General features: G+C 45.6%; 1 protein-coding gene across 5 annotated transcripts in view; it reads left to right on the top strand.

The window, feature by feature from the left end:
* The first annotated feature begins 3,327 nt into the window (after positions 1-3,327).
* DIS3L2 (DIS3 like 3'-5' exoribonuclease 2) overlaps positions 3,328-14,937 on the top strand; it is a 290,436-nt gene continuing 278,826 nt past the window's right edge. For all 5 annotated transcript variants that reach the window (XR_014789643.1, XM_084847710.1, XM_084847711.1 and 2 more), the window contains exons 1-2: positions 3,328-3,372; positions 14,186-14,910. Coding sequence is in view for 4 of the 5 variants with exons in the window: in XM_084847710.1 (XP_084703836.1) it covers positions 14,202-14,910 (709 nt within the window). In the remaining variant the exon portion in view is untranslated. The remainder of the gene's footprint in view (positions 3,373-14,185; positions 14,911-14,937) is intronic.

The raw sequence follows: 14,937 nt of genomic DNA, 5'->3' as shown, positions 1-14,937 counted from the left end.
GAAGGAGCTATACTGTACATCTACAGCATCCAGCAACATCAACCTTCTTTGCATTGTAATCATGCAGAATGCATGATGGACTTGACAACCTTGGAGCAAGGGTCCCAGAAAATATGCACTTAAAGGTGTCCCTGTTAATTATGGATACTCCTGACCCTGAATCCACTTCTATTTTGCACCTCCGGCCATTGACTAATACTCTTGCATACAACACAGGATCATGTGGTTCCTTGCCACAGACCTTCTGAATGTGATACAGCTGTTGAGTTTCATCACTCTGTGGACAACCAACCTCATGGGATGCTAGGTGGAGTGACTCTGTTATAGTTCCTTGGCCTTGTGCTGACAGATTTTGTATGGCAAACTTGCTCAAGGTGGCCCTTCTTCTTGCAAAACCTGCACTCAGCATCCTTGAATCTGTACAGAGAGTGCTGATGTGGCCCTCCACGGCCTGAGCAGGAATAGGTAAGCCACGGCCTATCTGCAGATTTTATGGAGGGTGCATTTCCTGTGTTCTGTTGACCTTGCTGCCTAAAATTCTCAGCCTGCTTGCTCCGGATTGCATTTACATCCTCTGTATATCTCTTGAGTTCAGTGACATATAGTGATGCAGTCTCACTGGCTAATGCCTTTTCTTGAGCCATTGCAAATGTCAAGTTTGGCTTGTACAGGAGGCCTTATAGTGCTTCATCATTAACCCCACAGACAAGGCGATCCCTCAACATATCCGGAGAAAATCCTCAGAGATGCAGTGTTGAAAAGGATAATGCAGTTCTGCAATATAAGTAGCAATGCCCTCTCCAGGTTGCTGCATTCATTTGTGAAATTTAAATCTTTGCACAATAACTGAAGGATTTGGTGAGAAATATATCTTCAGTAATCCTAAAAGTTCATCAAATGTCTTAGTTTTGGGTGAGGCAGGAGCAGTGAGGGATATTATTATGGCGTATGTCTGTGGCCCACAAACAGTTGAGAGCACAGCTCACTTTTGTTCAGGATTAGCGATCTTATTTGCTTCAAGATAAAATGAAAGCCGTTCTGCATAAGAATCCCAGGAAGCAGGCTGACTCACATCAAACTCTTCAATATGTCCAAGAGCACCCATTTTGATTTATTTATTTTCTTGTACAGGAGTCGCTCAAGTTCGTAAGTGGGCCTAGCTGAGTGTTTACCAGCTAGCTGTATAATTGGATTCACAGTACTTGCTGCCTGTAAAGCTCTCAAATCCCATCCTCGTTGCCAAAAAAACGCTGTACAGGTAGTAGGAATGACTGCAAGAATGAGCAGGACCCAAATACAACTGTTCTTTATTCAGCACACACAGAAGTGAAGAACTTGGCAGAAGCTCCACCCACCCAACTCTACAGGAGCTGCCAAGGTTCAAAAACAATAACTAGCCCACAGTAACACCCCCCCCCCCCCCGCCACACATAATAGATTCTGTGCTAAGAATATTGCTGCTGTAGCTTATTCTTGATTTTCTGCTAGTGGGTTATTCTTGGTTTTTTACCTTTTTTGTTAATTGGTGGTAATTGTTGACGTTGCTTAGTTCTTGTTAACCCCCCAGAGAGCTTCAGCTATTGGGTGGTATAGAAATGTAATGAATTTAAAAAAAATAATAATAATGATTTTTTAAAAAATATACATAAATTACAGTACGGCAACAAAAATAAGGTTTAAATAAAAAACAGTTTACAGTTTTGTCTTTAAAAGGCCAGATAAACTGCCCCCTCCCTACAGTTTTGGCAGCCCCCTCCCCCCCAACTTTTAGGCTGGCTACAGGCCTGGAGAACATCACTCCAGAGCGACCAGATACACTTGTTAGTTTTTGCCTCAGGTACTTGGAGGAATGTCTCCTTCCAGATGTTCCATTCCTCCATGGACTTTGAGATGGGGGGGGCTTTTCCAGGTGGCTCCATCTTCTAAAGCTAGGCAGGTGGCAACAAGGAGCAAGATCTTCTTGGGAGTGGCACCCTTCAGTGCTAGCTCCAAGTTTTAGGGGACCCTTGGGCAAGGTGCCCTCTGTGGCTCTGCCTATCCAAAGCCCCTCTCTGCCTATCCTCTGGGCCCAATCAACACCATCACCCAGAGGGAGAGAGTGTAAGGTAAGTGGAGGATGCTGTGCCTTCTCCTCACTCTCATCATTGCTTACATGCTCAGAGTGGGCAGGTGAATGGGCAGTGACAGTAGAGAGGAGGAGCAGGAGGAGGCTCCAGAGAGTGGCAGCGGAGCCTCTGCAGGTGTGTAAACATTAGCAGGTGCCCAACAATGCTGGCCCCTGATGCTACCCCTGGCAGCCTTCTTGTGGAACACCTTCCCAAAGAAGCCCGTCAGGCTTCCTGGGTAGCCAAGATCTTCCTGTTCACACAGGCTTTTGATTTATTTGCTGACTGCTTTGGTTTCATCTTGGCTGGCTGCTATTGTGCTGTTTTAAAATGGTTGTAATGGATTTGTATTCTTTACTGTCCTTTTAATTTTGTTGGAAGTAAATTTGAAAGCCTTGGCAGGGCTCGTTGGCCAGCTATAAATATTTCAATGCATAAATATAAGTAAACAAAATAACTACAACCTTGGCATGTGACATTCTTTTATTTAGAACACCTACACCTGAAGAAGAGTCCTATGTAACCTGAAAGTTTCCAGTATTTTGAACACTAACGGTGCAATCCTATGCATGTTTAGACCGAAGCAGGTCCTACAACTCCCAGCATTCCCTAGCCAGCTGTGCTGGCTGGGGCATGCTGGGAGTTGTAGGACCTGCTTCTGTCTAAACATGCATGGGATGGCGCCTTGATGGCCTCAAGAAAGGAATTGCTTCACTAAGGGCGCAATCCTATGCAGGTTTAGACAGAGAAAAGCCCTACAACTCCCAGCATGCCCCAGCCAGCCCATGCTGGGAGTTGTAGGGCTTTTCTCTGTCTAAACCTGCATAGGATTGCGCCCGTATTCTCTTAAAAAAACACACCTCTGAGACAAAAAGTATTGCTAAATGTTTAGCTAGAAGTTATACAGAAAAGTGTGGTCCCAAAGTACTTTTTTTGTTTTTAAGATAATGGGGGGGGGGGTGTCTGTGGGAACCTGCACGGAAGGCCCCTCCTGCAAGCACGGAACATCAGTAAATAATCTGGAGTGTTTTGGTTGTGTTTATTAAAAATGCACGTAGCAAGCGATGTGCGGCTCTACAGCCTTTGCTGCCAGGTAAACAAGGCCGGGTTGCTAAGGGCTGCAGCGCTCATCGTCGAGAAGGGAGGAGGCTTCGCGCTCCGAGTTTGAGCCCCGCCGCGGCCCGTACAATTCCCTCTGTGTAACCCGGAAGGGGAGGAAGGCAGGAAGTGGGGATTCTGAAGCTGCTGTTGATGCGAATTTGGGCAGGTGAGTGAGAGGGGGTTCTTGCCCGCTGCAGCTGCCCCTCGTTGGGGTTCGGCGGGAGGTTGTGTCTCACGCCGCCCCTTCCCCGTCTGGCCCTGCCAGGGTCCCAAGGGGGGCTGAGTGGGGAGGGGCCCTCGTGGGCTTCCTCGCCTCTTGCCTGACCTCGCCCGCCCCAAGTTACCCCACGGCTCCTCCGTCGCCCCAGAACCTAGATGCTGGTTCTCTCCCTGACCACCCCCCTAAAAACAAACAAGCCCCAGTTTGCACACGCTTCAGCTGTCCCTATTCATGTTAATTAAAGAGGTTCTTTTTCAAAAAAGAAAAGAAAAAGAATTGATAGGATGGTTATCAATAAAGTACTACAACGCAGAAGAACGTAAAGTATAAAGTAATAGTTAAAGGCAGCAATTTAAACAACCCAGCAGAGATAAAAGCACACATCACTGTTTTAAAAAGCCTGGAATGGGGGAAAAGGTCCCAGGGATGGGCCCTGTTACTGTTCCCTGCTCTGTAGCAATTATAGAATAGTAGGGCTGGAAGGGGCCTATAAGTCTGCCAATCACTGGCTCCTCTTTTGTCTACTGTGGAGATCCTTTCAATTATTATTTTTTGTATTAACCTGTGCAGTTGAGTGCAGGAGCCTCCCTTCACCATAAGTGTTGTTGTTGTTCAGTCGTTCAGTTGTGTCCAACTCTTCGTGACCCCATGGACCATAGCACACCAGGACTTCCTGTCCTGTGCTCTCTCCTGGAATGTGCTCAAGTCCATATTCATTGCATTGGTGATGCTATCTAGCCATCTTATCCTCTGCTATCCTCTTCTCCTTTTGCCTTCAGTCTTTCCCAGCATCAGGGTCTTTTCCAGGGAGTTTTCTCTTCGCATTAAAAAAAAGTAAAGGTGTCCCCAACCAGTCGTGTCTGACTCTAGGGTGCGGTGCTCATCCCTGTTTCTAAGCCGAAGAGCCAGCGTTGTCCGAAGACGCTTCCGTGGTCATGTGGCCGGCATGACTGAACTCTTCACATTAGGTGGCCAAAATATTTGAGCTTCAGGTTCAGTATCTGCCCTTCCAATGAGCTCTCACGGTTGATTTCCTTTAGGATGGACTGATTTGACCTCCTTGCAGTCCAGGGGACTCGTAAGAGTCTTCTCCAGCACCACAGTTCAAAAGCATCAATTCTTCAGCGCTCAGCCTTCCTTATAGTCCAGCTCTCACAGCCATACGTTGCTACTGGGAAAAACATAGGTTTGATGATATGAACCTTTGTCGGCAAGGTGATGTCTCTGGTTCTTACTATGCTGTCTAGGTTTGCCATAGCTTTCCTCCCAAGGAGCAAGCGTCTTTTAATTTCATGGCTACAGTCACCGTCTGTGGTGATCTTGGAGCCCAAGAAAGTAAAATCTGTCACTGCTTCCATTTCTTCCCCTTCTATATGCCAGGAAGTGATGGGGCCAGATGCCATGATCTTAGTTTTTTTAATGTTGAGTTTCAAACCAGCTTTTTCACTCTCCACTTTCACCCTCAACAAGAGGCTCTTTAGATCCTCTTTGCTTTCTGCCATTAGGGTGGTATCGTCTGCGTATCTGAGGTTATTGATAATTCTCCTGGGAATCTGAATTCCGACCTGTGATTCATCCAACCCGGCATTTCTCATGATGTACTCTGCATATAAGTTAAATAAGCAGGTTGACAATATACAGCCTTGTCATACTCCTTTCCCAATTTTGAACCAATCAGTTGTTCCATGTCCGGTTCTTACTGTTGCTTGTTGACCCTCGTACAGGTTTCTCAGGAGACAGGTAAGGTGGTCTGGTACTCCCATCTCTTTCAGAATTTGCCACAGTTTGTTGTGATCCACACAATCAAAGGCTTTAGCGTAGTCAATGAAGCAGAAATAGACGTTTTTCTGGAATTCCCTTGCTTTCTCCATGATCCAGCAAATGTTGGCAATTTGATCTCTAGTTCCTCTGCCTCTTCGAAACCCAACTTGTACTTCCAGTAGTTCTCTGTTCACATACTGCTGAAGCCTAGCTTGTAGGATTTTGAGCATCACCTTGCTGGCATGTGAAATGAGCGCAATTGTGCGGTAGTTTGAACACTCTTTGGCGTTGCCCTTCTTTGGAATTGGAATGTAAACTGACCTTTTCCAGTCTTGTGGCCATTGTTGAGTGTTCCAAATTTGTTGGCATATTGAGTACAGCACTTTAACAGCATCATCTTTTAGGATCTTAAATAGCTCAGCTGGAATCCTGTCATCTCCGCTAGCTTTGTTGTTACTAATGCTTCCTAAGACCCACTTGACTTCACTCTCTAGGAAGTCTGGCTCAAGTTCAGTGACCGCACTATAATGGCCATCAGGGACATTCAGGTCTTTCCTGTATAGTTCTTCTGTGTATTCTTGCCACCTCTTCTTAATCTCATCTGCTTCTGTTAGGTCCCTGCCTTCTTTGTCCTTTATCATGCCTGTCTTTGCACAAAACGTTCCCTTGAGATCTCCGATTTTCTTGAAGAGATATCTAGTTTTTCCCATTCTATTGTTTTCCTTGATTTCTTTGCATTGTTCATTTAAGAAGGCCTTCTTGTCTCCTTGCTATTCTCTGGAACTCTGCATTCAGTTGGGTATATCTTCCTCTTTGTCCCTTGCTTTTCGCTTCCCTTCTTTCCTCAGCTACTTGTAAAGCCTCATCAGACAGCCTCTTGGCTTTCTTGCATTTCTTTTTCTTTGGGATGGATTTAGTTGCTGCCTCCTGAACAGTGTTACGGACCTCCGTCCATAGTTCCTCAGGCACTGTGTCTATCAGGTCTAATCCCTGAAATCTATTCCTCACCTCCACTGTATATTCATAAGGGATATGATTGAGGTCATACCTGAATGGTTTTGTGGTTTTCCCGACGTTCTTCAATTTAAGCCAAAATTTTGCAAGAAGCAGCTCATGATCTGAGCCACAGTCAGCTCCAGGTCTTGTTTTTACTGACTGTATGGAGCTTCTCCATCTTTGGCTGCAAAGGACATAATCAATCTGATTTCGATATTGACCATCTGGTGATGTCCATGTGTAGAGTCACCTCTTGTGCTGTTGGAAAAGAGTGTTTGCTATGATCAGTGTGTTCTCTTGGCAAAACTCTATTAGCCTTTGTCCTGCTTCCTTTTGTACACCAAGGCCATGCTTGCCTGTTATCCTGGGGATTTCTTGACTTCCTCCTTTAGCATTCCAATCCCCGATGATGAAGAGGACATCTTTTTTTGGTGTTAGTTCTAGAAGGTGTTGTAGGTCTTCATAGAACCGATCAACCTCAGCTTCTTCGGCCTCAGTGGTTGGGGCATAGACTTGAATTACTGTGATGTTGAATGGTTTGCCTTGGATTCGTACTGAGATCATTCTGTCATTTTTGAGATTGTACCCCAGTACTGCTTTTCCCACCCTTTTATTGACTATGAGTGCTACTCCATTTCTTCTAAGGGATTCTTGCCCACAGTAGTAGATATAATGGTCACCTGAATTAAATTCACCCATGCTTGTCCATTTTAGTTTGCTGATTCCCAAGATGTCAATGTTCAATCTTGCCATCTCCTGTTTGACCACCTCCAGCTTACCTTGATTCATTGATCTTACATTCCAGGTTCCTAAACAATATTGTTCTTTACAGCATCGGAGTTTCTTTTCACCACCAGACACATCCACGGCTGAGTGCCCTTTTGGCTTTGGCCCAGCCGCTTCACTCCTTCTGGCGCTACTTGGAAATACCCTCTGCTCTTCCCCAGTAGCATATTGGACACCTTCCGACCTGAGGGGCTCATCTTCCGGCGTCATCTCTTTTAGCCTTGTGATACGTTCCATGGGGTTTTCTTGGCCAGAATACTGGAGTGGGTTGCCATTTCCTTCTCCAGTGGACCACATTTTGTCAGAACTCTCCACCATGACCTGTCCGTCTTGGGTGTCCCTGCACGGCATAGCTTATGGCTTCACTGAGTTACGCAAGCCCCTTTGCCACAACAAGGCAGTGATCCATGAAGGGGCACCATAAATGTTAGTGAACGTCTTTTGAGTTGCAGCAGCTATTCAAGAAGAAGTACAACTATTGTGTGGTTAAATGTTCTATTAAGTGTTCATATTTTAAAAGGAAACTGTTCATGTTGTTTCCAGGGCTATGCCTGCATCTGAAGAGTTCAGTGCAGGACAAGCTACTACAGAGTAAATAAACACACCAGGCAGAGAGAAGTTCTGTGCAGTATGTGATGGTGGAGCATCTGTGTGCTCATGTAGCTCTGAGGCAGGGATTTATGGTGGAAAGTTAGGGGAATGAGAAGTATTATTCATTTATTTGTGGTATTTATACCGCCGAATATCATAAAATCTCTTAGTGGTTCACAATATTAAAACACAGCATTAAAAACACTCCCAACTATAGTAAAAAAAAAACAAAAAACACCCCAAGGAGCAGTAAAATGGAGCAGCATAATTAATTTACTTGCAGCCCAGGGAAAGCCTGGGTAAACAAGTGTGTTTTCAGGAGGCCCTAGGAAGATGTCATGTTTTCTATATGCGAGAGGGTTTTCCAGATAGTGGGTGCTGCTACAGAAAAGACCCGCCGTCAGGGTATTTCATGGTGACGTTCCGTTAATTTTGGAATGACTGGCAGGGCCTTCACATAAGAGTGCACCTAGTTGCTTCTGTAATAATTTCCTGTAACCCCAAAAGTTCTAGCACCCCAGCTTTAGGCCATCTAAAGCAGAGTGTTGTATAGTGCCTCACTGCCTTGTTGTGGCGAAGGGGCTTGCGTAACTCAGTGAAGTCATAAGCTATGCCGTGCAGGGCCACCCAAGACGGACAGGTCATGGCAGAGAGTTCTGACAAAATGTGGTCCACTGGAGAAGGAAATGGCAACCCACTCCAGTATTCTTGCCAAGAAAACCCCATGGAACGTATCACAAGGCTAAAAGAGATGACGCTGGAAGATGAGCCCCTCAGGTCGGAAGGTGTCCAAAATGCTACTGGGGAAGAGCAGAGGGTATTTCCAAGTAGCGCCAGAAAGAGTGAAGCGGCTGGGCCAAACCCGAAAGGACACTCAGCTGTGGATGTGTCTGGTGGTGAAAAGAAAATCCGATGCTGTAAAGAACAATATTGTTTAGGAACCTGGAATGTCAGATCAATGAATCAAGGTAAGCTGGAGGTGGTCAAACATGAGATGGCAAGATTGAACATCGACATCTTGGGAATCAGCGAACTAAAATGGACAGGCATGGGCGAATTTAATTCAGGTGACCATCATATCTACTATTGTGGGCAAGAATCCCTTAGAAGAAATGGAGTAGCACTCATAGTCAACAAAAAGGTGGGAAAAGCAGTACTGGGGTACAATCTTAAAAATGATAGAATGATCTCAGTACGAATCCAAGGCAAACCATTCAACATCACAGTAATTCAAGTCTATGCCCCAACCACTGAGGCCGAAGAAGCTGAGGTTGATCGGTTCTATGAAGACCTACAACACCTTCTAGAACTAACACCAAAAAAAGATGTCCTCTTCATCATCGGGGATTGGAATGCTAAAGTAGGAAGTCAAGAAATCACCGGGATAACAGGCAGGCATGGCCTTGGTGTACAAAATGAAGCAGGACAAAAGCTAATAGAGTTTTGCCAAGAGAACATGCTGATCATAGCAAACACTCTTTTCCAACAACACAAGAGGCGACTCTACACATGGACGTCACCAGATGGTCAATATCGAAATCAGATTGATTATGTCCTTTGCAGCCAAAGATGGAGAAGCTCCATACAGTCAGTAAAAACAAGACCTGGAGCTGACTGTGGCTCAGATCATGAGCTGCTTCTTGCAAAATTTCGGCTTAAATTGAAGAACGTCGGGAAAACCACTAAACCGTTCAGGTATGACCTAAATCATATCCCTGATGAATATACAGTGGAGGTGAGGAATAGATTTCAGGGATTAGACCTGATAGACAGAGTGCCTGAGGAACTATGGACGGAGGTCCATAACATTGTTCAGGAGGCAGCAACGAAATCCATCCCAAAGAAAAAGAAATGCAAGAAAGCCAAGTGGCTGTCTGATGAGGCTTTACAAGTAGCTCACGAAAGAAGGGAAGCGAAAAGCAAGGGAGAAAGGGGAAGATATACCCAACTGAATGCAGAGTTCCAGAGAATAGCAAGGAGAGACAAGAAGGCCTTCTTCAATGAACAATGCAAAGAAATCGAGGAAAACAATAGAATGGGAAAGAGTAGAGATCTCTTCAAGAAAATTGGAGATCTCAAGGGAACGTTTTGTGCAAAGACGGGCATGGTAAAGGACAAAGAAGGCAGGGACCTAACAGAAGCAGATGAGATTAAGAAGAGGTGGCAAGAATACACAGAAGAACTATACAGGAAAGATTTGAATGTCCCTGATAGCCATGATAGTGCGGTCACTGAACTTGAGCCAGACATCCTAGAGAGTGAAGTCAAGTGGGCCTTAGGAAGCATTAGTAACAACAAAGCTAGCGGAGATGACAGTATTCCAGCCGAGCTATTTAAAATCCTAAAAGATGATGCTGTTAAAGTGCTGCATTCAATATGCCAACAAATCTGGAACACTCAACAGTGGCCACAAGACTGGAAAAGGTCAGTTTACATTCCAATTCCAAAGAAGGGCAACGCCAAAGAGTGTTCAAACTACTGCACAATTGCGCTTATTTCACATGCCAGCAAGGTGATGCTCAAAATCCTACAAGCTAGGCTTCAGCAGTATGCGAACCGAGAACTACCGGAAGTACAAGCTGGGTTTAGAAGAGGCAGAGGAACTAGAGATCAAATCGCCAACATTCGCTGCATCATGGAGAAAGCAAGAGAATTCCAGAAAAACGTCTATTTCTGCTTCATTGACTATGCTAAAGCCTTTGATTGTGTGGATCACAACAAACTGTGGCAAATTCTTAAAGTGATGGGCGTACCAGACCACCTTACCCATCTCCTGAGAAACCTGTACGAGGGTCAAGAAGCAACAGTAAGAACCAGACATGGAACAACCGAGTGGTTCCAAATTGGGAAAGGAGTATGACAAGGCTGCATATTGTCACCCTGCTTATTTAACTTATATGCAGAGTACATCATGAGAAATGCCGGGTTGGATGAATCAGAGATCAGAATTAAGATTGCCGGGAGAATTATCAACAACCTCCGATATGCAGACGATACCACCCTAATGGCAGAAAGCGAAGAGGATCTCAAGAGCCTCTTGTTGAGGGTGAAAGAGGAGAGTGCAAAAGCTGGTTTGAAACTCAACATTAAAAAAACGAAGATCATGGCATCTGGCCCCATCACTTCCTGGCATATAGAAGGGGAAGAAATGGAAGCAGTGACAGATTTTACTTTCTTGGGCTCCAAGATCACCGCAGACGGTGACTGTAGCCATGAAATTGAAAGACGCTTGCTCCTTGGGAGGAAAGCTATGGCCAACCTAGACAGCATAGTAAGAAGCAGAGACATCACCTTGCCGACAAAGGTCCGTCTAATCAAAGCTATGGTTTTCCCAGTAGTAATGTATGGCTGTGAGAGCTGGACTATAAGGAAGGCTGAGCGCCGAAGAATTGATGCTTTTGAACTGTGGTGCTGGAGAAGACTCTTACGAGTGCCCTGGACTGCAAGGAGGTCAAATCAGTCCATCCTAAAGGAAATCAATCCTGACTGCTCATTGGAAGGACAGATAATGAAGCTGAAGCTCCAATATTTTGGCCACCTAATGCGAAGAGAAAACTCCCTGGAAAAGACCCTGATGCTGGGAAAGACTGAAGGCCAAAGGAGAAGGGGACGGCAGAGGATGAGATGGCTAGATAGCATCACGGATGCAATGAAGATGAACTTGAGCACGCTCCGGGAGAGAGCGCAGGACAGGAAGGTCTGGTGTGCTATGGTCCATGGGGTCACGAAGAGTCGGACACGACTGAACGACTGAACAACAACAACAACAACAAAATAGATAGTAGTTCTTCAGTGGCTTCCCCACAAGCCACACTGACATGCTGGGTCTCTTCCTTTTCCCTCCCTTGCCTCTGCCCATGTATCATTCTCTGTGGCTGTTTGCTGCCTAGTTGTTGCATCTCTAACAAGGGCTGGGCCCCATCTTATTCCTGAGTTAACAATGCTGTTAATTAAGCCAATGTACATGTTTCTGAATCAAATGCATATTCTTCCCTTGTTTATTCCTGCCTCCATTTCCCTTCTTCTGTTGTCTCCGCTGTGTCAAATGTTAGGTTTTAAGCTCCTCAAGACAGGAATGTATTCTCTGCTATTTGTTCCAACAAATAAATAAAAAAGTGTCTGACCTGATGGGCCTGTTTTTTCATCTGCTGCTTTGGTGGCCCCTGTATTTTTAGTTGCAAGAGGATTCATTGTGTTGAGGGGTTTTATAGGGAGGAGGGAATAGATGCCCTGACACATGTGTGTTTCTTTCTTTGCTGTCTTCCATATCGGTCAAAACAATGGGTACCCTTCCTTTCAATCAGGGCAGCATGTGTGCCCCTGTGTTGATTGACAGGTGATTGGGATGTGCAAGAAGAACTGAAAATGTAAGAGCTGCCATTGTGAATCAGGCGGAAGTCCATCTAATCTAGTGGTCTGTTTCCAACAGAAACCAGGCAGATGCTTATAATAAGCAGGATATGAAAGTGAAGGTGTTCCTCTGTTGTTTGTCCCTGGCACCTGGTATTTAAACATAGACTGCTTCTGTACATAAAAGTTCATTTGTGGAGAGCAAAGAAGTTCACTGGATTTAAAACAAATTTATGGAGATATCTTGTAGTTTCCAGTCTAAAGTCTGAGTTGTGGTGGCTTACTGTTTGGAGGAATTTTTATCTCCCTTACACCTTGGTCAAGGGTGTTTACTCCACCCATTCTCTGGGTCTTTGGGGACTGCCACAATGTGAAGCATGCTGTTGGGTGGGGTGGCACTATATCCTCTACATAATTTTCTTTTGGAGAATACTTTTGTGAATGGACGTGACTACTAACTATAGTCATTGCTCTTCGGCTTTTGCTGTGAGCTACCTTGAGGACCGTAAAGGTTGGAAGGATCCCCTCGCCAAGTTAAATTGGTTAGAGTCTCCAGAGGGGTGTGTTTGTGTGTGTGCAGATTGGTAGTATATATGTAGTTTGGTACACTTTCTTGAGACCTCTCCGCTATTTCCTCTTCAAGGTGGTGCCTGTTCCGCTGTATTTTTTCCTCTGCTTGCTGAACACTGTGTTCTGTATGGTATATTTTGGTGACCTGATGGACTTGTCTTTGTATGGTGGGCTGGGGTGAGTTGGGCAACATGACCCTTGATCCCTTTTGCCTATATTATTGCTTACTGGAGCAGGGATACCCACCGACATGTTCCTGTATGCAAGTAAACAAGTAATCATTGGGCAGTTTTAGAGAGATGGGGCACTGGGAAAGGCCTGATTGGTAATCCTTGTTGAGGCCTTCCTGAATTCCACATATCTCTTAAATAAGTAAAGCACACGAAGCCACATGCAGAGAATGACTTTGATGTTAACATCAAAAGGACTGCATGGGTAAGGGGAGCTGAATCCTCCCCCAACTTAGCTCCCTGTGGTCTGTTGCCCAAATTTCTTTCCTCTCCTCTCTTGCTATCAGTGCTGGGCTCAGGGTGCAAGGGATGTTTGGGTGACCAATTGCTGGGATATCAGGGGGGAGTGTCCAGCTTTCCTTATCCACATGCCCCTTTTAATGTTAAAATTGGGTACGCAGATATTTTAGACACAATTTGGTCCTTCATATTGGACTAAGGAGCTGTGCTGTCCTCAGCTGCCAGAGTTTGCCACTTATGAGGGAATCTCCACCCTTCCTGTTGAAACCCTTGAAAGTGATATGCAGCGGGGGGGAGGATATAGTTATTTTTGGAGAGCCTGAGGATAGGACATGATCAGGTTTTGTTCTTGCATCATGACTGCTGCTTTAGTTTGGCTACATTCTCTTAGGAACAGAGTGAGTGAAATGATTTGTGCATGGTTGGGATGGGAATACTTGGCCCAAATGCCTCTCTCTGACATATGGCCATTTGTACTATTCGGGTCGTAAACTGGTCACTCCTGAATTACTCTTACGCAACTTAATATTATGTGTCTTCTGATGTAATAAAACTAGAGAACAAATTGAAGTACTACCAGGTCTCTCTCCCCACCGCCCCTTCAATAAAGACTAAGGGGAATGTTTGCAGTTCTGGGGAAGAAAGCACATCCAATACCTCTTGAGTCCCAGTTCTAGCCTTCCATTGAAGGAATCTCTACTAGCACTGTGCTTGTATGTATGTCGGTTTCAATGGGCTTTCACTTGTGTGTAAAATATCCTCCAAACCTTGAGCTAAGTCACCTTGCAAACATTCCCATTACTGAGAGGAAACTGTCTGGCATGTAATTTTGAAAATGAGCATAGCTGCTGAGAACCAAGTGGAAAGTGAATTTAGCTTCAGGGTTGAGGAAGGCTCACGTGGAGCTCAAGGGATCCAGAGAGGCATGTTAAGTAGCAGGCTCAAGGAACCATGGGCCAAGGAGGCAGGGGAGGGATGGGAGGAGAGCCCCATGCAGGACCTAGAAGCAGGAGTGGCTGTGTCCCTTGGTGGGAAGGCATGTGGACTGGTGAGGAGGGCTGTTGGAAAATATGCATTCCAATCTTTGGCGTTCTGTATCTTTAGTGTGTCGATTCGTCAGGTTTTTTGCTTGGATTTCCTCACATAGTTCTGTCATGTTGCGTGTTTTAATGTAAGGAAATAAAATGGCTCTTCCGCTCCATGTGCAGCTTATATTTGCGCTCCTTTGATGGCAGGTAATATTCCTGGGATATGGAACCCCAAGGCTATGTGCGAGGCACTCCCACCCATGCTACCAAAGATGGCCCAAGTAAGCCCGCCATCCCTCAGAAGAACGCCTATGCCAGGCTTGTGCAGAAGCACCACAGTGGCCGGTTCCGGTCCTACTTGAACCACATTGCTCAGAAGCTGCAGCTGGAAGAGACAAGTGTCCTCAATGACTTGGGTTCGGATGCAGAGCTGTCCTTGAACAGAGGCCTCGTGAGAGAGGCTATGTCGAAAAATGGGGTGAAAGCACTCGGCGGCTCACCAATCAAAACCCTGCAGCCAGGCCAGCTGGAGCTGGGAAGATTTGAGCAACTGAGCGGCAGTAAAGAGGAAAGTTCCGCCAAACAGCAGCATCACCAAAGAGATCTCGGTGCTGGCAAAAGCGGCAATGATGAGGTAGTGGAAGAAGAGGATGATGTCTCTCCTAATCAGCATGGAGATACAGCTGTCTTCTTAAGAAGCAGACAGGTATCAGGCAGCCAAGGGATATTGCCTAGACTGATTGGCTTTCAGCAGAAAACCTCCAGCTCTGGAGACAGAGACAGAGAGGAGTTGTGGAGGAGCAAATGCAGCAGCGACTCGCCTGCCATCTTGGACAGAGCAGATGGCTCTGCATCTGCTGGACACTTCAGCGTGGATTTGCCCGCAATGAATGCCAGGAAGGACAGTCCCTTTTCACCCACCCAAGTGCATGGTGAGCTGCCGAGTGTCTTAAATGGTT

This window comes from Heloderma suspectum, chromosome 3 (genome assembly GCF_057233095.1).
Source record: "Heloderma suspectum isolate Gila_16-S chromosome 3, 16-S_ref, whole genome shotgun sequence".
NCBI classification, from domain to species: Eukaryota; Metazoa; Chordata; class Lepidosauria; order Squamata; family Helodermatidae; genus Heloderma; species Heloderma suspectum.
The sequence above is the reverse complement of the archived record's forward strand: the minus strand, read 5'-3'. Positions and strand labels throughout refer to the sequence as shown.